The sequence below is a fragment of the Lissotriton helveticus genome, chromosome 4_1 (genome assembly GCF_964261635.1).
Source record: "Lissotriton helveticus chromosome 4_1, aLisHel1.1, whole genome shotgun sequence".
Classification (NCBI taxonomy): domain Eukaryota; kingdom Metazoa; phylum Chordata; class Amphibia; order Caudata; family Salamandridae; genus Lissotriton; species Lissotriton helveticus.
In genome coordinates this window covers 1,406,803,143-1,406,826,459 of record NC_136063.1, presented here as the reverse complement: position 1 = coordinate 1,406,826,459, position 23,317 = coordinate 1,406,803,143, and the positions used below count along the sequence as shown (strand labels likewise).

Genomic DNA, 23,317 nt, shown 5'->3' with positions numbered 1-23,317 from the left:
GAGAAGTTCAGAATGAAAAACGGACGTTAGGACAGAAAATAACGTAGTCTTAATTTTAAAATAAGTGTGTGTGCCGAGGAAGCAAATAATAGATAGAAGTAAAAATCTGCTAATAAAAATAAAAAATACTAGGTTTTTGGTTAAAAGGCACTATTGTAGCAGGGTTATACTATTGTAGTACTAATATACTTTGAAATTGTTAATAAGCAACTGAAATGATGTGTTTGCAGAGCGCACGAACTGCTAGCAAGCAAGCAAGGGAGTACAGTTACATTTTATACTGCTGGTTTCAATACCTGTTGATTAACTTTGTAGCATGTTTGCAGAGCGCATGAACTGCTGTTGGCTATGTATTTTGCTTACAATAACAGCACATACAGTACAACACAGTAAAAGGGAACGCCGTTGGATTTTTCTGTAGTTTGCTACAATATAGGAGTCATTTATTTTGTATGTTCTTGCTGAGCGCATTAACTGACGAAGCGTGTGTTAGTTTGAACAATATTTGCTTGTTGCTTTGTCACATTTGTGGGCTGAGCGCATTAAGTAACACAGCTTCACGGTAAAAGCAAAGTTGTTTGTGTCAAGTTTTCGTAATAGGAAACAGCGCATAACATTTAATTACCGCTAATAAGAAAGCACTAATGTAAAAGGCGGTGGGGCTGTACCTCCAACAGAAATATTTTCTTAATAGAAATAGGATGTAAAGCAGTCTTCTGTGTAAGTCCGCTGGCTATGTCCATAAGCATAGGAGCAATATCGGCAAAAACAGAGCAGTAATGTAAACAACGTGGGAGCTGAGCTGTACTTGAAACTAAAAATAAACACAGCCTCGAAGTAAATGCTACATATGTGCCACTGGCTATGGAAGGGCGCAGGTTAGTGCTTGCGCTGCAGTTGTATTTGTGAAGCTCCTTAAAATTTACTAGACATGCAAAAATAATGCGGGCTGAGAAATGCCGTAGCGACGATGCAATGAAACAAGCTCTGGCATTGCGCAGAGGGGGGTGGGTGAGAGCATTCCTTTGAAGTGTGAAGCTCTCGGCAGGCGGGCGGCTAAAAGCAAAGTTATTTGTGGCAAGTTTTCGTAATAGGAAACGGCGCATAACATTTAATTACCGCTAAGAAGAAACACTAATGTAAAAGGCGGTCGGGCTGTACCTCCAACAGCAACATTTTCTTAATAGAAATAGGATGTAAAGCAGTCTTCTGTGTAAGTCCGCTGGCTCTGTCCATAAGCATAGGAGCAATATCGGCAAACACAGAGCAGTAATGTAAACAACGTGGGACCTGAGCAGTACTTGAAACTAAAAATAAACACAGCTTCGAAGTAAATGATACATATGTGCCACTGGCTATGGAAGGGCTGAGGTTAGTGCTTGCGCTGCAGTTGTATTTGTGAAGCTCCGTAACATTTACTAGACATGCAAAAATAATGCGGGCTGAGAAATGCCGTAGCGACGATGCAATGAAACAAGCTCTGGCATTGCTGTGGGGAGGGGGGAGGAGAAATGCGAGACAGTGGGCGGGGGAGCGGATCCCTTTGAAGTGGGAGGCAGGCGGCTTGGGAAGCTCGTGAAAAAAAAGCCTGTGGGGGAAAAGCGCGTGTTTGTGTTCACGTGATCTGTTTGAAATCCGCCGATGGTTTGAGAACTTATTTTGGCTACTATAATTCTCCCCTATTCATTCCTTGCGGAATGGGATAGGCGAGACCTAAAAAAGCAAGACATAGACAAGGGAATATTTCGCAGTACAGTCATATATAAGGCATATCCGACAATTGTCCATGAATGGTGGGAGTTCAGGTAGTAGACACAGACAGTAAATAGGTTGTGAGAGGTGACCAAATGTCCTGTGGTCGTGATGAGGTAGGCAGCTCTTCAGCATAACATACAAACTGATCACGGCAGTAGCTCAAATCTTGTAGCCATAGTTGGGTAGTGGGAGCCCGTCTACTCTCCCAGCACATAGAGACCCTCCGCTTGGCCATCAATAAAACAATGGCCACAAAACTTCTGTGGGAGGAGTTACCACAAGCAACCAGGCCCAGGAGACACAGTTAAGGGGTGCAGGCCAGAGATAGCTCAACAATGGAGCATATAATTCTTAAAACTGATTCCCAATAGGAGAATACCTTAGGACAGGCCCATGCCAAATGATAAAAATCTGCACCGTGCACACCGCAGCGCCTACAGGCATCCGAGTCTCACAGACCACATCTAAACAATTGGGCAGGTCTACAGTACATTTAGAGTGGACCATCCTTAAGTTACCATTAGCGGTCAGGTTCCCTGTCAGGCGGCAGCAGTCCGCCCAGTCATCATCGGATATAGGAAATGGCAAAACCGTTTATGCAGGGCAGCTATTCCCGAGGTGGTCACCTAGTTGCAGTGCGTCCAGGGTAGGTGGCTCAGCATGGAATTGTGAATATAGTGCACACATGGCTGACCTCAGTCTAGTGAAAATAAAAAGATGCATAGCATTGATATCCCTACCAGCAGCCAGGGACGCCGAGGTGATGAATTGACCTCCAGGAAATACATCCTCCATTTTAAACATGTTCATATCTGTAAGGGTCCGCAGGGCACCTGACTCGGTAGTAACCAAAAGACTTGTATGGTGCAAGAGGGGCATACTGGGTGCTTACAAAGGCAGTTTCCGCGCTCGCCTTCCTAAGTCCTGCCAAGCTTTAACCGTGGTTTGAACTGTATCAAATTCCCCGTTGTCAAAAACTGTGTGAGTGTTTACTATCATGGCTTTAAGTGGTATGGGGTGAACGGCGCCCGCCTCAACGGCAACATGGGGGTTGTAGGCCGGATCCTGCTGCCAATAATGTGCGAAGTGGGCTTTTGCACACAAGTAGCATAAATGAAAGTCGGGCGCTGCAAAACCACCTTGCTCATAAGGGAGTGTGAGTATTTCCCATTTAAGACAAGGCTTCTTACCCCCCCTGGCAAGTGTGACTAGAAGGGAACGGAGTGTGTTGAAAAAGTGGCACGTTAGGAGAACAGGAATGTTCAAAAATAGATAAAGGAAGCGCAGGAGTATTACCATTTTCATTAAGGCCAGGCGGTCCGCAAAGGAAAGGGGCAACTTAATCCAGCGGGTTATTTTCTCCTCAAGGCGGGTAATGGCTGTGCTGTAGTTAGTTCGCACCACTACTTGTGGGTCAAAATGGAGCCATACACCCAAATATTTAACTGTGTCAGTACACCATACCAAGGGAAAGTCCAGATCTAGAGTATCAGTGCAATCTGTGAGGGGTAGGATCATTGATTTGGACCAGTTCATTCCAAGGCCCGAGAACCTCTCAAAGCGAACATATTCCCTAAGCAGGGGTGCTAGGTGGAGGGTAGGCTCGCGCACAAACAGCACCATGTCATCAGCGTACATGGAGACCGCCAGGGGGCGCTGAAGGAACCAGAGAGCCGCCCGAGCATGGCGCTGTCGCAGGATGCATGCCAGTGGTTCAAGAAGAAGTATAAAGAGCAATGGGGAGAGTGGGCATCCTTTACGCGTACCGCGATGAATATGGACAATCTCATAGAGACTACCATTAACCCTCACCTGCGCAGTGGGGCGTGTATAATGCAGTCTTATCCAATTTGTAAAAATAATGGGTACCCCCATCCAATGCAGAATTGAGAACATGTAAGACGAGGAGACAGTCAAAAGCCTTGGTGTCGCCTAGAAACACTGCCACCGCCGGCAGTGTGGGTTTGAGGACGTGCATAACTGTGAAAAGTGTCCGCAAGTTGTGGGAGGTGGAGCGGGTCGGTATAAAACCAGATTGATCCGGTAACACCATAACCGGAAGGAGCAACTGCAACCTGGTCGCGAGAACTTTTGCTAAAATGTTGACATATGTGTTAATTAGGGATAGTGGACGATATGTGTCACATCTATCCGGTGGTTTGCCGGGTTTAAGGAGTGTAATCACCAGTTCCTCACGCGGCGTTAGAGGTAAGCATTGGGTCTCGTATGCTTCCTCATATGCCTGGTGAAGGCAGGGAGTAAGGATATCAATATAAGTTTTATAAAATTCTGCTGGCAGACCATCGGTACCCGCAGATTTACCGTTGGGGAGAGCTACAATAGCGTCCCTTATTTCCCCCAAGGTGATAGCATGCATTAAAACTCCTGCTGCCCTCTAGAGAGCCACACTAGCGCTACATCATCCAAGTATCGTTACAACTCTGCTTCAGCAGCAGCTGGGCAATGGACATACATGTCTGTATAAAATGAAGCAAAGGCTCGTAATATATTGGGAGGTTCATAATGTGTGGTATCATCGACAGTGATAGCGCTAACCGTGTACGCCTTGCACCGACCCTCGATGATACGGACTGCAAGTGCTCTGCCAGGTCTACCACCGTCACCATAGTATCTAGCCCTACTTCTACGGGATATGTGTTGTATTTCCTGGTCAACCACCACATTATATTCTGCAACCTTTTCCTTCATGAGTGCGAGCACAGAGGGTTCAGGTGTGAGCTCATATCGGCGTTCCACTCCCTTCAAGTCGCGCTCTAGTGTGGCCATGGTGCCCCGGAGAGACTTAAGCACCCCAGCCTGACGGGCGATACACGCCCCTCGTATGGTCACTTTAAAAGCCTCCCATAGTGTCCCCACAGAGTCAACTGATCCGGTGTTGTGAGAAAAATAGTCCGTAATGGCCTCCCGAACACCCTTGCAAAACACCAGGTCCTGCAGGGAGGAGGGCTGCAACCACCTTTGGAAAGAGGGGGGATTGTAAGCCGGTAAAACCATACAAAGAAGCACAGGGGAGTGGTCCGACAAAGTTCTGGGCAGATGTCTTACCTGCACCACCCAGTCATTAGTGTCTTGCGTGACTAACCAAAAGTCTATGTGGGACCAGGCTTGACAGGCGTAAGAATGGCATGTCTCCTCCCTCTGACAGTGATGGCGTAGCCGCCAAATGTCTAAAAGCCTTAATGTCAGCATACCGTCATGGCAGCCTTCTTGGCAGTCAGATCTGTCACGGACACCCTGTCCATGGTGGGGTCCAGGGCCACATTAAAATCACTCCACATATAACAGTGGAGGGGGGTAACTTATAAAGTTTTCCCCATAATGTGTCCTAGAAAGCCGGGTCATCAACATTAGGGCCATAGACATTCACTATTACCATGACCGTGTTGTGCAATGTCCCCTGGACTATGATATAACGTCCCCCATCATCTTCCTCTACGGAGATCGGTATAAAGGAGGTTCCTTTTTTAATCAGAATCATCATCCCCCGTGCATAGGATGAGTAAGATGCGGCTAACCTTACCCCCGCCCATCTGGTAGTAACAGTGGACACCGCCTGCTTAGTAAGATGTGTCTCCTGCAGGAGGGCAATCTGGATCTGGTGACGGTCCAGATAGGAGAGCACTTGGCGTACTTTCTTCGGATTGTTGAGCCCCCTTACATTCCAGCTCAACCAGGATATCGTCTTACCACTAGAAGTAGTCATGAACCGTCCCCATAGAATAGATGTGTGTAATAGCACCTAGAATGTGTCCCTACAACTGGTATACCATTACTACATGATACCGCCAATGTACAAATTGTAACACATTGTTCCCCAACAACCCCTCCCACCCACAACAGCAGTAAAGACCTGCTGTAATATTCCCGTGCACAACAAAAAACAACAACCCCATAACATGTTGCATGGCTGACAGAGCAGCCAGAAAGGATCCGCAAATAAAAGAACAGTGCAACCAGGACACAGAAGTGTGCCCCAACAGTAGAGAGAACATTGCGGGGATTTCCCATGTGGGGAAGTACTAGTAGCCGAAGGCACCCCGTGTAAAACAGGGTGGGTTGAGACACAGAGTGATAGGCTATATAAACAAACATTCATGGCTAATTAAATGGCTCCAGACTTAAAAAATGCAGTATCTAGCCACGTTTGTGCCCAGCATTACCCAGACCAGAGTCAGCAGGAGCATTACAATAAAACGAGCAAGGCAACATCAATAGGATATAAGCTTATACATGAGGCGCACCTCAAATCAAGTGGGGCATCTTAATGTGGCATGCAGGGGTAATCAGGCCGACAACAATTATGGAACAAACAGCAATCGTTGTGAAAGAGAGAGCCCATAAAAACCAGAAGGATACCAGGTTCATATAATCAGCCGTCAGAGTCCAAGTCTCCAAGTTTTTCTTGTCTCGGCGAGCGCCTCTCCAACTGACAAATAAAGAGAAGGGCCTCCTTGGGCGTCGAAAAGACATGTGCTTATCCATCGTGCTGGACTCTCAGGCGGGCTGGGTAGAGCATTGCGTATTGGATGTGCAGGGTTTGCAATTTTTTCTTCACAGCATGAAATTCTCTGCGCGCCTGTTGCACCGCTACTGTAAAATCGGGAAATAATTCCACTTTCATCCCCTGGTAGTTCAGGCTGCCCTTCTCTAGCCAGACATAGTGCAGTGTCCCGATCCCGGTAGTTTAGCAGTCTGGCTATAATAGGTCGAGGTGGTGCTCCTGGGACAGGACGGGCAGCTAAGGAACAGTGAACTCGTTCCACAATGGGCACTTTCGAAAAATGTTCCGCCCCCAAAAGAGATGTGAGCAGTGTATCCACGTAGAGTTCCATAGGCCCGGCGTTAGTTGTCTCCGAAATGCCAGTGATTCGTAGGTTGTTCCTTCGGGACTGGGCCTCAAATGTCCAATTTTTGGATTTGATGATTCCAAGTAGCTTTTCCATACTTGTACAAGAATTGCTGACTGCCTCAACACTGTCCTCCGCGGTGGAGATGCGTTGTTCAGCCTCAGCGAGCTGTGCACACTGTTTATCTAACTTTGAAGCCATTGTGTCCATGCACAAGTTCAGATGGTCAATTTTTGCATCTATAGTACGAAGGCTCTGTTGCATTGATAACATCAAGCGTTCCAATTTCGTGCCCGAGCCAGATTCAGGGTCCGTTTCGGTGTCTGATACGTTTGGGGTATGAGGTTTAGGAGCTTTCTTAGATTCAAAGGTCAATTTGCCCTGATTCTTGTCTGTGCGCCCATAGTCAAGTGTGGACATGTGCACACTGCGAGGAAGGAAGACGCCGAATCGCAGCTGAGAGTGACGGTATAAATGGATCAGGATCCAGTGGTACCAGAGTAGTGTAGCAGGTAAGACAGGTCAATTAACCGACAGCTGACTTGCGCCACCCACCAGTGCAGCAGGACAACCTTGCCAGACACAAAGCCCACAAGCAGAGCCCTTCCCAAAGTAGCAATGGCCTATGGGCAGATCAGTGAATAGAGCGCAGTGTGATTGATTATGGTATGCACGGCATGGAGGGTGTGCCAATGAGGTGCAGGCAGCCTACAGGGAAAACGTTGTTGATAAGACCAACGCTGATTAAAGGATTATAGCCACACCACCAGCAAGGTTATGGCCTGTGCAGCTCTCTATCAGGCAGTGGCGTATCAGGGTCGATAAAACGCCACCATCGGCAAGGACAGCAGCCCCGCAGTGCAGATCTTGAGGAGAGCACCCCAACCAGTGCGAGAGACAGGCCCACAGGTTGATTAAGGCGCCGGGTGCATGCAAAGGAGCGCTGCACAATCGCGAATCCTCAATGCGGCGATACAGTCCGGGGACGCACTAATTAGGGTATTGCGTGTGCGTCCGCTCCGTTATGAGCAGTCCCAAAAGCCGATTGAGGGCGAATGCGGCAGCACGCGGCGGGCAGGCCAGCGAGAATCAGAGGAAGCCGGCCCCCACAACCACAATGCAGCTGCAGGCCAGGCAGGAGCAGCGGCTACAGCCAGCGGAGGCAAGAAGCTGCGGCGGGTGTCGCACAGCGTGTGGCCGCATGGCCTCCGGTTTCCGGTGCAGCCACCCTTCTACTTCGCCGGGGATAGCAAATTCACACCGCGGCCAGGCGGACTCAAAGCAGCAGGGCAAGCCGCCTACCTTCACCTCCCAGGACTGCAGTCACAGGGCGTCCGTTAACGGTGTGGGGGGCAACAGCATATCCAGCAGACAGATCGCACCCCCTGCTGCGATTCAGGTCTCACGCCTCCGCATCGCCCCAGATGCACAGCATACGACCATGGGGCAGCAGCAGTCAAACTAGCGAGCCGCTAGGAAGTGCAGAGCAGAGCCACCAATTTGCGCCGAAACTTGACAGAGGGGAATAGCGCAGCCACAGATCAGCAAAGAGGCATCAAAGCAATACCCAAGCAGTGAGGATGGCGAATTTGTGTAGAGGAGCCCCGGATGACGCCGATGTAGCAGAATAATTGGCGGATTAAAAGCTCAACCAGCAGAGCAGCACTAAAATGCGGCCATCTTGCTCCGGGCTCTAGCGCCCCCAGGGGAAATGGTTAATGCACCTGACAAGAGGCGCATGTGTATATTATTTAATACTAAAGAGCGTTTCGATTGCATACAACGACGATGCTATATGTACGCATGGTTCTGTTGCAGAAATTCTTTTGTTACTGATTAGCCAAGCTTTCCAAAATTAATATTCTTTTCTATGACACTTGATTCCCCTGTTATATCAGTTTATGTGAGCTGAAATAGTGGGTTATTCATTTTGTCAATCGTGGAAGGACGAATGGCTGAGTTGGCCCACTCGGGATGTCAAACAGGTTAGTCGCAGATTGCAGCAGTGGGCGCTTAACTTACTGAGCCATTGCTCAGGTTGCATCTATTTTTAATATGCATGTTGGATGGTGGCAAATTGACAAGCACTGCACATTGTTCATCAAATGGTGCGTGGACATATCCTACATTGGCACAATGGCCCAATTCACAAAGTGCATTTTTTCAGGTTTTGCCTACAGCACACTTGTGCTAAGAACAAAAGCTATTGTCCTTACGAAAAAAGGGCTATAGAGCTCGCCCATTGCTTTCATTTACTTACCATTGGTTGGCTCCCATGTCACTGTTTCCTTGCTTCCCATTGGTCAGCTCCTCCTCCTTGCGTTTGGTTTCCTCCTTTTTTCCAGAGTCTTCAGGGTCTTTAGCTCCTGCTGAGGAGCATAGACCAAGTACTGCTTCCGGTGGCCAGTGTACTTCTACTGGCCAGCGGGCACCCATTTGTTTACTTATTGGCATGCACCTAGAGAGTGCATGCTCTCTAGTCCCTCTCCTCCAACCCCACCCTCCTCCAGCACTCCGTGAAGTTACCCTTCCCATCTTCTGCAGTGTCAGCCCCGCCCCATTAGTGTCGCCCTTCCACATTTCACCTTCCGCTGGCACTTTTTCACACAAAACACCCGGATCCTCCTACCGCTCTAAAAGTAACCTTCCTTCATTACTCCCTACCTCCATTGATTTTCACCCACCCCCTACCCATCTGCCGCTCTCCAATGCATTGACCCTATTCCTCCCAAACACAACTGCATTTTTTTTAAACATGTTTCAGAGCAGTGCGAGTTGGGGTGCAAGATGGATTGAGACGCAGTCAACCCTTGCCGTAACCTAGCACTTTTTTTTTTACCTTAAGCCATGCAACATATAATAAACATTGACAAAGCCGATACATTTTGCATAGGCAAACCTATTGGCTTTGTAGTGCTTGTCTTTCACTTGGTTGCTGTCCGGTGGGTTAAACAGGAATCTTTCTATCCCCTTAGCTAAGGCATAACATGTGACCTATGTCTAAGATCTGATGTTTGGTCAAAGTAAGGAACACAAAAAAGATTGGAGCAAACTAAATTTCTAATGCAGCTATGTGCAGGATACATTGGCGTGGAGCATACGTGTATTGCCTTCTTTTTTTAAATCATGTTACTGCTTATATAAGTACCACATTTAAAACTTCTCTTCATTCTCTAACTTTGTGAGTAATTGTGTGGGATGGATCACTAACCTGTTGATAAGTAAATATATTCACAGTATGTTAATTAAATTTCCATAGAACCCTCCAATCTGTCTTAACATCTAGAAAATGAGCAATACTAGCACTGAGGGTACCGGCTGCCGCCCCCTTCGAGTATACCAACAGTTGCCTGTGTGGGTTGTGGAAGATCACCATGATGTAAGTATTGATTATTACACCAAATGACTGTATCTCTATTGCTCCCAGTATACACATAGCACTGTCGCTGCATAATGCACATAATCGGCACAATTTACTTGTATCAATGTGACTTTAGTGACTGTGAGAATCAATGCTTCTGTCTCTTTTGTCTTCTCTGCAGCTCCTTAGTTCTTCACGGTGGGAAGTTGTGGCAAGCATGTAGCATCCCTTTTTTTTTTTTTTTTAGTCCTAGATTCTCGAATTGTTAGGCCCCAAACGGCAGAGATATGTAAAAGAGTTCAGCCTTTAAAACCAATGCTGTAAAGGTTTAGGTCTTTAAACACAGAGTTTGTGAGTCTCTTTTGAATAATAGAAAAATAAAATTAAAAAGGGCTTTGAGCCCGCCCATTAATTACCATTACTTACCATTGGTTGGCTTCAGCGTCACTCTCAATTCCTTGCTTCTCATTGGTCAGCGCTCCTGTCTGCTGCCAGTGCGCTTCCATTGGCTGCGCGGTTACAGAACAACTTTTTTTATTTTCTAGTATAGCACTCTATAGGAGTGCATCATGTTCAGGCCGTCTCTACCCGCCCCTCCCACCACAGCCACATTTAATTGTTTCCAAACCCCGTCCCTTCCTTCACCCAGGTCTCATCCCTGCTTAATCCCTCCCTTGATCCTTCCCATCCACTGCCCGTCCCATAGTTGTTTGCCTCCTCCACCCCTCCGGCGTTTTTATTTTTTAGTGTAGCACTCTATAAGAGTGTATTGTTTTACAAACAGTCTCTACTTGCCCCTCCCACACTGCCCTCATTTCTTTGTTGCTTGAGCCAGTGGAGCAAAATTGTACCCCAAAATTTGGACACCCTAAAATGTATCTCAAGTTCTTGTTCCACAGTTTACTCGATCAGAGACTGTGTTTAAACTCAATTTCATAAAGCAATGTGTCGCTAGTTAAGGAATCTCCTCAAACATTAATTAGCAGAGTAAAAACAGTTCATTAATTGAGTTCTGGAATAATGAAAAGTTACAGGGTTTTATTAAACCGATTCAAAATAAGTGGTATAGAGTTAATGGCATGAAGGCTCTCGGATGGAAAGTTATAGAGAGTGTGTAAAAATCAGAAAATATGCTAAGTCTTAATGGGCGGCAACATAGCTGCATAGAAATGCTAAGGAAAATCTCTGGCTCACACCAAAATTGAGGGGTTCTTACACAATGATTGCATGGTAACTTAGAAAAGCTGCAGAATCATCGTTGTGTGAGCAGAAGTATAATTTCATTAGGAAATCAGAACAAAAGAATAAAGCAGAACATTACCTATTACCATTACCTAACTAACTATTGAATTGTAGATCCATGAAAAAACACAAAACTGAGATATACGATCTGTTGACAAATAGTGGCCCGGATGCACTGTTTCTCACCGAGACATGGATGGACAAAGTTTCATCTCCGGATGCTCTCGAAGCCATTCCCCCTGGTTACAGCCTACTTAGATTAGATAGACAAAAGCAGCGAGGAGGGGGGTTAGCCCTCATTTATAATTCAGATTTAGACTGCACTCTACTAAAGGCTACACTACCTAACAGCGAGAGTGGCTTCTTCACCATAAAAGTTGGACCCAAAAACGTTGTCAACGGATTACTGATATACCGCCCACCAGGGGGTGCAGCACAGTTTGGGGACCAACTTCTGGAACTAATAACTCAATCGGCGCTCAGATATAAAAGGTTTCTCATCTTGGGGGATCTAAACCTCCACTTTGATGATATAGAGTGTAGAGAGGCACAAGCTGTGGCTGCAGCACTGAAATCCTTGGGGGTCAATCTGCTATCTACAGCCCCCACGCACCAACTGGGCCACCTCTTGGACCTTATTTTTGCTAATTGGGAGGGTATTAAGGTCTCATCTCCGGTCCAAACGATTTGGTCGGATCATAGCATTATTCCGTTCGAAATAGAAAGTGTGTCCTCAGGAACTAGATTTAGGAAACCCCTATTGCAGAAGCGCAGGGAATGGAAGAAATTTACTCCAGACACGTTTGAAAGTGCCCTATTAGAACATCCCCTGCCCCTAGGCAATACTTTACAGGAGGCATGGAGCAGCTATGAGAATTGGATGTCCAGTGCTTTGGACGAGGTAGCGCCCTGGACACTCAAACCTCCTGCAAGGCAATCTAGATCTGCTCCCTGGTTCTCAGAAAAACTTAAATTAGCTAAAGCCAAATGTAAAACCATGGAACGGAGTTGGAGGAAAAACTATGCTCCAGAACACAAAGTACGTTATAGAATGGAATTAAAAAAATACCAGAAACTAGTGAGATCAGAGAAAAGTATCTATCTTAAGAGCATAATTGATCTAGCGGACAATCCCACCAGAGAACTCTTTATTATTTATAAAGAGCTTACGGTTCCATCTAGACTTGAAGCTCAAGATACTTACTCTAATGAGATATGTGACTCTGTAGCTGATTTCTTTAAAGACAAGGTCGACAAAATCCATGCCACCTTTAAAAATAGCCTTGATCTCTCATGTAACCATGTGGACGTAAGAGATAGTTCTATAAGGAAATCCCATCTCACATACTTCAAAACACCTGAAAGACATGAACTATTATGTATCGTCAACAGCATACAATCAGGCTCTCCCTGCGACGCGTGCCCGCCTGCACGTTGCAAAGGAGTCATGGAGAGCACGTTGATTGACCATATTAGCCACATGGTGACACTGTCTTTCCAGGAATGCCACGTACTTGACGTGTGGAAAACAGCCCAGGTTATTCCTCTAAAAAAGAAACCCAATATCCATATCTCTCAACTCCAAAATCTTCGCCCCATCTCCCTTCTTCCCTTCTGTTCAAAAATTGTAGAAAAGGTGGTTAACAGGCAGCTCATGGAATATCTTGAGGAGGAAGCCCTCCTCCATCCCTCACAATCAGTATTTAGAACCGGTTACTCTACTGAGTCAGCCGTTCTCTATTCCACTGAGTGCCTTAGACAGATAGTGGATGAAGGAGAGACAGCAGCGTTGGTTTTATTAGATCTGAGTGCAGCTTTTGACACCGTGCTGCACACAACGCTGCTGTCTCGTCTTTCTGATATGGGGGTGGCAGGATCAGCTTATGCCTGGCTACGATCCTTCCTGGCCAATAGAAGCTTTCAGATGCACTGCCCACCCTTCAAATCTTCCCTCAGGAAAGTGAGCCATGGGGTTCCCCAGGGCTCGAGCTTGAGCCCTACCTTGTTTAATATCTATATGGAACCCCTGGCTCACGTAGTGGAGGCATTTGGGGTGGGCATTGTTAGCTATGCTGATGACACCCAATTGATGTTCAAGCTTACGCCCGACCACAGAGAAGATGCCACTAACTTTTCTAACTGTCTGTCATCAGTGGCATCATGGATGAACAACAACTGCCTGCGCCTTAATGGCGAAAAAACAGAACTGCTGGTGGTTGGGATAGCAGCATCAGCATGGTCTCACAGGTGGTGGCCCACTGAATTGGGCAACCCCCCCATTCCTGTGGATTCGGTAAGAAAACTTGGCGTATTGCTTGACTCAGACCTCTCCTATAAGTCCCACGTCAGCAAGGTGACTGGTAGGTGCTTCAGCATACTGAGGGTCCTTCGGAAGGTTTTAGATCTCCTCCCTATTGGAGCCAGAAAGACTATTGTCCATGCCCTGGTGACCCCTCACCTTGACTATAGGAATGCTCTGCTTATAGGTCTGAGCAAGAAAGGCCTTCACCAACTTCAGTGCGTTCAGAACGCCGCCGCACGCCTTGTACTCTGGCTTTCTCGCAGAGCTTCTGGGAAGGCCGCTCTGGCCAAGCTCCACTGGCTCCCAGTCAGGGAACGGATTAAATTTAAAGCTCTTTGGTTTGCGGACCGCATCGCCCAGGGCAAACGCCCAGGTTACTTAAAGAATCTCCTCATTGCACATCGCCCTACTCGGAATTTGAGATCGTCCGGCGCGATGCTGTTTAAACTTCCCCGTATCACCAGAGCCAGGATGGGTGGCCGTTCCTTTAGGTACTTGGCCTCTAAACAGTGGAATGAACTCCCGCTTCACCTCCGAATGGAACCCTCCGAATCTAGATTCCGGGGGAAACTCAAAACGTTTCTGTTCCCTATCAAGTAAACCTTCCCTCTCTTTGGCTTTGTTAACATCTGCCTCCTGAAATCTAGCAGCAGTTAGCGCGTGGACACACTGTTCTTTTGTGTAGCCAGGCGCTTTACAAATGGCTTATTATTATTATTATTATTACCTTTAAACATAAGCACCATCCCATTTCTATTTAACACCCTCTGTGCTAACAATATGAAACTTTCAGACAAAAAGACTTTCTCCCAGTGAATGGGCCCACTGAAGAAACCAAATGAGATCGATGCTTTTTGCAATCTTACATCCCCATCATATCAAGTCCAACACTAGCCAAGCAGTTACTGCAGTGAACATTAACCATTATGTAATCAGCTTACTGTGTTCTGCAAATCCTGTGGGGAGAGGTTGTGTGCGGGGCAGCAGGCGTGAGTGACAGTGATGGCATACATCTTGTTCAAAATGGACTTTATACAGACATGTGGCCTAACTAAAACACATTATTAACTTCACTTCTATGCATCATATGAAATCAGTTTTAATTGCAATTATATTAATCAAGTCTGAACATGCAGGATCATGTGACAAATTGCACATTATACATCATTATTTCACAATAATTTAAACTTTAAAACAATCTCGCAGTAATCCCCCTCTTATTATTATATAGTCACTAAAACAAAGAATACAACATTTATTAATCAGAAATGTGTTCTGCCTGTCTGCATTATTTTCCACTACTTTCTAGAACACTCCAACATTTTTAATTGGCTGTAGGCACTGTTCCCGCTAACGTGCGCGCACCTCTCTGAAGGCGAGCGCGCACTTAAGTATGTGCAGCGCGCACACACAGGACATCCCGCAAAATAGTCGCCCCACTCGGTGTGCCGGTGGAAGAGTCAGGGGTTCAGGTAAGGCTGGATTTTGTCTAAGTATTCATGCTAATCACAGCCCCTTCACGAGCTGTGATTAACATGAATACTAAGACAAAAGCCCACAATCTTCCCCGGCCCGCACCGCGTTTTACAAACAAAAGAGTAGAGCAAGTTAAAAAAAACAGCGTGTACTTACACGCTGGGTTTTTTAACTTGCTCAAAAGAGTAGAGCAAGTTAAAAAAAAAAACAGCGTGTACTTACATGCTGTTTTTTTTTAACTTGCTCTACTCTTTTGTTTGTAAAACGCGGTGCGGGCCGGGGAAGATTGTGGGCTTTTGTCTTAGTATTCATGTTAATCACAGCTCGTGAAGGGACTGTGATGAACATGAATACTTAGACAAAAGCCCACAATGTTCCCCGCACTGCGTTTTACAAACAAAAGAGCAGAGCAAGTTAAATGGACCCCATGAGGAACGATTATCAAAATCCACTCCTAAATATGTGAAGGTTTGAGTCTTATTTAGCTTATTGTCCTGGACCTGAAAAGATCTAGGATTGGTCCCCTCCTGGCCCAATACCATCACCTGTGATTTTCTGTGGCTGGTGGACAGATCAAGGCTATTCATATAGATGATAAAACCATCAAGCAATATTTGGAAAAGCAGTTCTAGCGAGCAAGACTTTAACTCATATATTTTGTCTGAATTGATCCAACCAACTAATTGCAAAAAAAGGTTGAATAATTAATTTCACTCAGGTTTGAAGCACTATGGGGAAATCCTGGCTTGTGGCATCCTCACAGAAGGCTAGAGAGATTGATGAGGAAAAAATAGGTAACACACAGCAAACGTAAGTGGAAAGAACTTAGCGTCATAGTAGAAAAGGGAAAAGAGCTTTACGCATTCTCTAAAACCAAATGGTTGCATATTTGTTTATTTATATATTTCTTTCTTTATTGTTCTTGTACTTTAATTTCACGTCTCGTTTTAGTCACTCCCGAGCGTGATAGCTCTTTCAGATCCACATAGCACTGGACACGATCCAACAAGAGATGATGTCAGAAGGGTTCAGTTGTTTGTCATCTTTGAAAACCCTTCTCGAGGGGCATGGACATGCTACCTGATGTTGAAGTATAAACATGTGTTGAGACAGTAGTGGTTGGTTCCTCTTATTTTATTTCCTTACCAAGCACCTGCTCCTCTGCTTTCTTCTTGCCATGCACATGTTTTCACTTAATTTCTTCTTGCCATCTATATTTCCTTATGAGCTCTGTAGCCTACATTCCTGTTCCGCTGAATACAGATCGTGAGAGTGATTATCTATTGTGATTTCTTCTCTTAGTTTCTGGTCAACACCCTACACCATTATATACCTTTATTGGCTCTAGTTTTTTTATTCTCCTGTTTTCTTACATCTTCTGAACTTCTCATTCCGGTTTCTTGTATTGTGTGCTCTTAACCCCTCACTCCATATGATCTTCTAGAGCCATCTTTTTAAGTATGAGTGATCAAACGCCTTCTCTTCCTTCTAACCGCTTGCATTGACCCATTGCTCCTACTTGATTTCCATCTTCCGCAAGTTTCAAAAGTGTTTCCTTTCTGGATGGGTGTCTGAGATGACATAGACATATTTCCCTCTTTATTGTTTACAGTTATAAATCTATCCCAGGGTCTTTCCTTTCTATGTCACACCAGTCACCTGTTCTCGCACCGGTGTGTGACTCCTCCTTTAACCATATAGGTTGTCACCCATTGCGCCCATGTCAGGATACTTACTCACTTCCATCAGGACCGGGTGAGGTACGAAAGCAGAGATCTACTACACATAACTCTGCAGCTGAATTTGATCCCTCCATATGTTAATGCACAGAGCTTCTCCGCTACTGGCTTCCTTCCCTTGGCTTAAATGGTCCTGTTGTGTCGCTTGTGCTCAACTAGAGACTTTCTGGCCATGCTATCTTCTCCTTTGATTACAGCACAGGTAAAGAAAGGGACTTAGTTTCTGTCTTAACCGTCTCGCAGTAAATCTTTATTGTCGAGGGGCAATATAGCTCACTTTGATTTGGTGGGAAACCTGGTCTGGTTGTAGAGTAGTTGCTAGTTCACATGGATATCCTGCCAAAGGAGGAATAGAAAAATGAGAAACAGCCCTCTGTTGACACATTTCAGTCTCAAAAGTCAGATGGCAGCCTGTTTGTCTGTGACTTGGCCTGGAGGCAACATCTTTTTTGCATATTACCCAGAGTGCCATGAAATAAAAGCCTCACTTCGTGCTCTTTGACTAGTGATGACCTAGTGTTCCCACCAATGGGTCTTCCTGAACAATGAGACGGGCCCCACCAGGGACTCAGAAACGTATGTAATTTATGGAAACTTTTTGTTAGCAGCAACTCATCGAGCGAGCGGAAAAATTCCTGAGAACGATCAAAAAGCAGACTCAAACTGGACACCCCACAGTAAGCCACCGCAGTCTTTTTTTCTCAACATCTGGTCACGCAGTCTGCCCCTCAAAGAAATCGTGTCAAAGTTTAGTGCATCTTCATAATGCAGCACAAATGGAAATAAATACATCCGAGGGAGCATTTTGAACGCATCTTCATACAGCCGTGTCATCTACCCCATTCAGGGAGGACTAGGTTTGAGCTGTAGGTCCCTGGCACAGGGAGGTAAGATTTGGTGAAGCCAAGAATCAAATATTGCATTAGACACATCACCATCAACCTCAATGCATGTTCAGATAGGGAAGAAGTTAGGGCTTTAGTGAACAATTTTTTTCTGATAGACCCTTTGCTGGTACATGGATTTTTGGACTTCCACATAGAAAATTCCAACAGTTTGCCTTGCATCTTGGAACCAGCTATTGGTGTCTAATTGTGTGTATTGGTTTCAGTTTGTATTACATCAGTACAGTTCACCTTTTTTCCCAGTGCACATACACATTCCAGTGCTGTGCATTTAAACTGCATCCAACCAGTGCTTAATTTAAGACAGTGATTGCAGAGAGCGTGGGATCGGTCTGTGTGTAGTGTGTGGTAGTAGCGGAAGGCCTTATCTTAATGTAGGGTGGGTGTTGTCTGTCTGTGTTTTGGTGCAGGGCGTCAGTAGTAATGACGAATATGAGGCAGGAGTCCGAATAGTGGGATTGCACTCGCAAATTTACTTGAAAATGCACAATTTGCCCACTCTTTTTTTCAAAATGTTCTCTAGGCTCGCTCCCCGCAGTGAAGTACGACTATTGGTTTACGCCTCACCACTTTCAAATGTCACCAGCCGCCACTATCACCAGCCGCCACTAACATAGATCAAGACACTCAAAAACATGTTTGAGCGTAGGTAAAGATTCCCAACTCCTGCTGCCAGTCCTGGATTTTGCCCTACATGTGAAGGCCTTGCAAGTCATGGATGCCCACAACATACTTAGGGTTACAATTATGCAAGAGGGGGGTGGCATTATCCCAGGGTTAGGCATCATCGTGCCGTAGATGCCTGGAGCTGCCACCATTATGCTTGAGCTGGTTGTATTCAAATGGTAGGCACCATTATACCATAGATTCCCTTAACTTGTAAAGAATTATCAACATTATGCCGGCTATATACTGGTAATGCGCCAGTCACGCACATTCAGGCATGTGCACCCATAGTCTGGCACAAGCACTCTCACTAATTGTATTAAATGTAGTTACTCTACGAGGCTGCAGTGTGGATGGTGCAAGCTGTACCCCCACTCCCTCGTGGTACCTACAGCATAGCATGAGGTTTGGGGTCGAACATGCAGAACTTGAATTCTAGCTGGTCACTTTGTGGTTTGAGACCTATAGTGGTTGGCTGTTATTTAGGCATCTATTTTAGTATTTGAGGAACTCCCTTGAATAGGCTGCCCTACTGTTCCTTGTTCTGTGTTTTGTTTAAACTTATCTGCAAGTAAAACAGGATTGAAGTTCATTCCTAATAATGCAGATTTTTAAATTTTAGGCTGAATTTTTCTTATTTACTGTTCCAAAACACCCTTAAGTTCTTACAATCAAAAGCTATGGTACTCTTCTGCTTGGGTGGTCTGTTGCAGGGTTTCTGCCATTGCAATGAACAGAAATGCAGCTCTTTGATAGTTAATAGCTCACTGTTCTATATTAGGATTTAAACGTATAAACTGTAAGTAACAAAAGAGGCTGTCTGACAGAAGCAGTAAAAGAGTGACATTTGGCGCTGCGCCCGCGTGGTCTGGTTCCTAGCGCACATAGCCATGGTTGCAGAGCAGAGACCCTCCACTGCCGCACACAGAGGAAAACAATTAGAGGGAACATTGGTTGTAGGTACGATCCTCAATATTTTCCATCTTGTCGTTTTCAGATCAATTTCTCTTTAATGATCTCTCCTCGTTCTTGTACCCACAATTTTTAACCGACACCCAGGAATTTAATCAAATAAATTAAACATTTGCACAAATCAGTATAATCATTAGAGTGGTTAACATAGTACGTAAGGTCCCCCCTCTCCCCAAATTATCAATCCATTGACCAACCTTACTAAGACCCATCCCTAGCTCACTAGCCTAGGGACCTATAGTTTCCCATAAGCTGTGCTCTTCCAAAGATTAAAGTTAATGAGAGATGTTAGACAAGTTTGTGGTATAAGAATTAATGATAGGACTGTTATCCGGGACGAAAGCACAGCACCTCTTAACCTTTAGTACTTTACAAACACTGCCTTCCTTCCAAGAAGAATATCCAATAATAAGCAATTCTGTATCATCATAGCTATAATAGCAATTAGTTCTTAATTAATTTGAGTTAGTGCTCAAGCAGTATTTAAAGCAAGTATATCAACCAACTTAGATAAACTTCTAATTTTTCCATCATTTATTGCCACACTTGTAGAAGTAATAATAGCACCTAATATAGTTAGGACTACCTGTCGAAATTGTGGATTCTCTCTCCTCAAAACAACTGCATCATTCATTTCATTTGTATGATAAACTCTAGGAAACACCAACGCAAGAGAACAAGATCCAACCCAGTTACGTGACAAATTAAACTAGGCAGTCTAACCACACGCATAATAAATTGCTCTCAGAATCCACTCTCCACCAATCAAATAATCACCAGCTGAAATATAGCTCTTTTCACCCAACACTAGCAAAGCAACTACTGCAGTGGAAGTAAACCATTATGTCATCAACTTTCTGTGAAGCCTGTGGGGAGAGGATATGTGCGGGGTGTGACAGGCAGCAGGAGTGCGTGGCAGATGGCATCCATCTTGTTCAAAATGGAGATTTATACAGATATGTGGGCTAACTAAAACACATTAATAACTTCATTTCTATACAGCATATAAAATTAGTTTCAATTGCAATTATATATTTTTTTTAATTTTATTTTTTGTATTTTATATTACACAATTATACACAGCCATTCGCCTACAACCCTGGGGCCGGCAGCATGACATCTTGAATATGTAAATACAGCTAATAAGCCAACATCCCAAGGGGCAGGCAGCGTACATTGATAAGAATAAAAGAATGACACATATATAAAAAAATAACCCCATAATTTCATGAAAGCTGCATACACAATATCCTTTTAGCCTCCGTCCGTAACATGCTGTCAAAATTGCTCATATAGTGTTGTGTTGATGCTTATAAATAACCACACTGAGGGGTACCGTATAAAAAGAGCGATTCAAACCTAGACCCGGGCTTCCCACCCTCCTGGAGCCTCAACAGTAGGGGAGTGACGACTAAGTGAGTTACGATAATACACTCAAGAGGGCCCATGCAGGAGTGCAAAACCCGGTGCGGGTCAATCAGTGTCAGCATGGGTAGCGTCACCTGGACCGTGGTATTGGCGTTTGTAGTGTCTGAGTTTTTGGCAAGTAAATAGGTTGTGTACAGACCCCAAAATTTCTTGGGCCTGCTCCTGGGAGGAAGCAGTTCACTAAAGTTCAAAGTTTGTGTGCTGCAATATAGCATGTCATGTGACCACTGTGCGACTGTGGGCAAGTGGCATTTCGACCAGCACATTGCAACCCGCCTCTTGGCCGTAGGGAGACCCATATCCACTAGCCTGGGCAATTGTTTGGAAAACGCCAGTAGAGCAAGAATCGGGTCCGGGGCTAGTTCTGTATCCACTATGTTCACCAACTCATGAAATATAGCTTCCCATTATGCATACACCCCCGGGCACTGCCAGGCCAGATGCAGGAAATCTTCCGGTTGCGTTCTACGTCTATCACAGGCTGAGGCCTCACATAATCCATACCTGTGCAATCGTTCTGCCGTGTAGTATACCCTGTTAACATACTTGAAGTGAATCGGCCTGTGTCAGCCGTGCAAGGAGATACGCCGAGTGCTGGTGCAACAATAGCTCCACATGTCATAGTCTATTTCCCGTTATAGGTCGCGCTGCCAGGCTAGTCTGGCCTTAGAAACTGATTTGACAGGTGGGACATTCCTAATTTGTACATATTAGTGACCATTTTGCGGGGTGATTTAGCTCTGGTTATGTAGGTCAACTCTGGCACCTCAGGGGGTTCCTGTGGCTCTTCTCCTAAAATACCTCTCAGTGCTCTCCGCACTCCATGAAATGGAAACCGTTGCAGCATAGTACTAACTATCAAAGGGGTCTCTAGCTCCTCCCAGGTCTTAACCCCACCGTCTTGGAACAAGTCACCGGTCGTCGTCATATTCAGTGATTGTAACGCCCGAATGACCCCTCGGTCCCTGCACGGGGCCAGCCAACGGGTCCAATCTCTGGGCATGTCATGGGAATAAAGCAGCGCCCCCGCCTGCATCTTCAAAATGTTATGCCATGCGTGCCGAGTGGAATTTAGCGTGTCAAGAATCCCCGTCTTGCGGACAGTAGGCTCGAATAGCGTGCCCGACAGGGACAGAGGAGCCGCAAAAAGACCTTCCATACGTAGAAACGGGCTATCCGATGCGCCATGCATCCAATAATAAGCTTGGGCACCCTGCGCAGCTCTATAATACAAATTTAAATCTGGCGCTCCTAACACTCCCAAGTGATACAGCAAAGTAAGTATCCGGTAATTCACCCTCGCTTGTTTACCCGCCCAAGCCTGTTTTATCAATAGAATACTAACTCTCCGGAAGAAGGAAGAGGGTAAAATAATAGGAATATTCATGAAAAAGAACAGAAATCTCGGCAGAACCACCATCTTCATGATAGAGACTCTACCAAGTAAAAACAGCGGTAATTTAATCCAGATTTCCACATCATCCTCCAGTTTACTGACTGCGGTGCCGTAATTTTCACTGAACACAATCTCCGAGTCAGTGTGCAACCGGACTCCAGGATAACGTATAGTATCCGTGGTCCATTGCAGCGGGTAGTCCGGCTCGAAGGGTAGCGTGGCTGGGGTGATCGGAAACATCATGGATTTAGGCCAGTTGCCGTGCAGACCCGACAGTGCACCAAAATGTACCACCTCTCTTGAGTACAGAGGAAGATTGCTTTCCGGCTCACAGACATAAAACAATGTGTCATCTGCGTATGTAGAAACTACAATGTTATAGTTTTGAAAGCAGACACCCTTGTGGCTATGATACTCTCGCAGTGCACATGCCAGCGGCTCCGCCACCAAGGCGTATAGTATAGGGGACAGAAGGTAGCCCTGCCTCGTGCCTCTAGATACCATGATGGAATCCGTCACTAATTTGCCTATTCTGATTCGCGCCATGGGAGAGTTATAAAATACCCCAATCACTTGGAGAAATACCGTTCCCAGTCCCATCCGAGTAAGAACTTGTCACTTAAAGGGCTGTTCGACGGAGTCGAAGGCCCTCTCCATAGCAAGGAAGACCGCAACCGCTTTTGTATTTGGGTTGGTATGTTGGAACGTGCCAAACACCGTGCGCAGGTTATACGTGAGGTTCCTGTCCGGAATAAACCCTGCGTGCTCCGGGGCTACCAATATAGGCGCCAGTGGTGCTAGCCGATTAGCGAGTATCTTAGCAAACAGTTTGGTATCAACGTTAAGCAGGGCGAGCGGGCGGTAGGAGCCACATTCGTCTAGTGATTTGCCAGGTTTTTGTATAGCCACAATAATCGCTTCCTGCATCTTTGGTGGCATAATGCCAGACGTGCACATATCACCAAAAACTCTGAGAGATGAGGGAGCAAGAGGTCTAAAAAACTTTTATAAAAATCGACTGTGAGGCCATCTGCCCCCGGGGCGCTTTTAGTTTTCATACCAGACAAAGCTAATACAATTTCGTCCTTTTCGATGGGGTGGGTGAGAAACTCCCGGTGGGTGTTCGTGAGAAATGGTAATTTAATGTATTCCAGATAAGAAAGGATTTTGACCTCTGAGCTAGACGACCATGACGCATACAATTCTG

The 23,317-nt window shown here is 45.6% G+C and overlaps 1 protein-coding gene across 2 annotated transcripts in view; it reads left to right on the top strand.

The window, feature by feature from the left end:
* C4_1H5orf22 (chromosome 4_1 C5orf22 homolog) overlaps nucleotides 1-23,317 on the top strand; it is a 571,451-nt gene that overhangs the window by 89,305 nt on the left and 458,829 nt on the right. For both annotated transcript variants that reach the window (XM_078687957.1, XM_078687958.1), the window contains one exon: nucleotides 9,883-10,002. In XM_078687957.1, coding sequence (XP_078544083.1) covers nucleotides 9,913-10,002 — 90 coding nt within the window. In that variant the 5' untranslated portion in view covers nucleotides 9,883-9,912. The remainder of the gene's footprint in view (nucleotides 1-9,882; nucleotides 10,003-23,317) is intronic.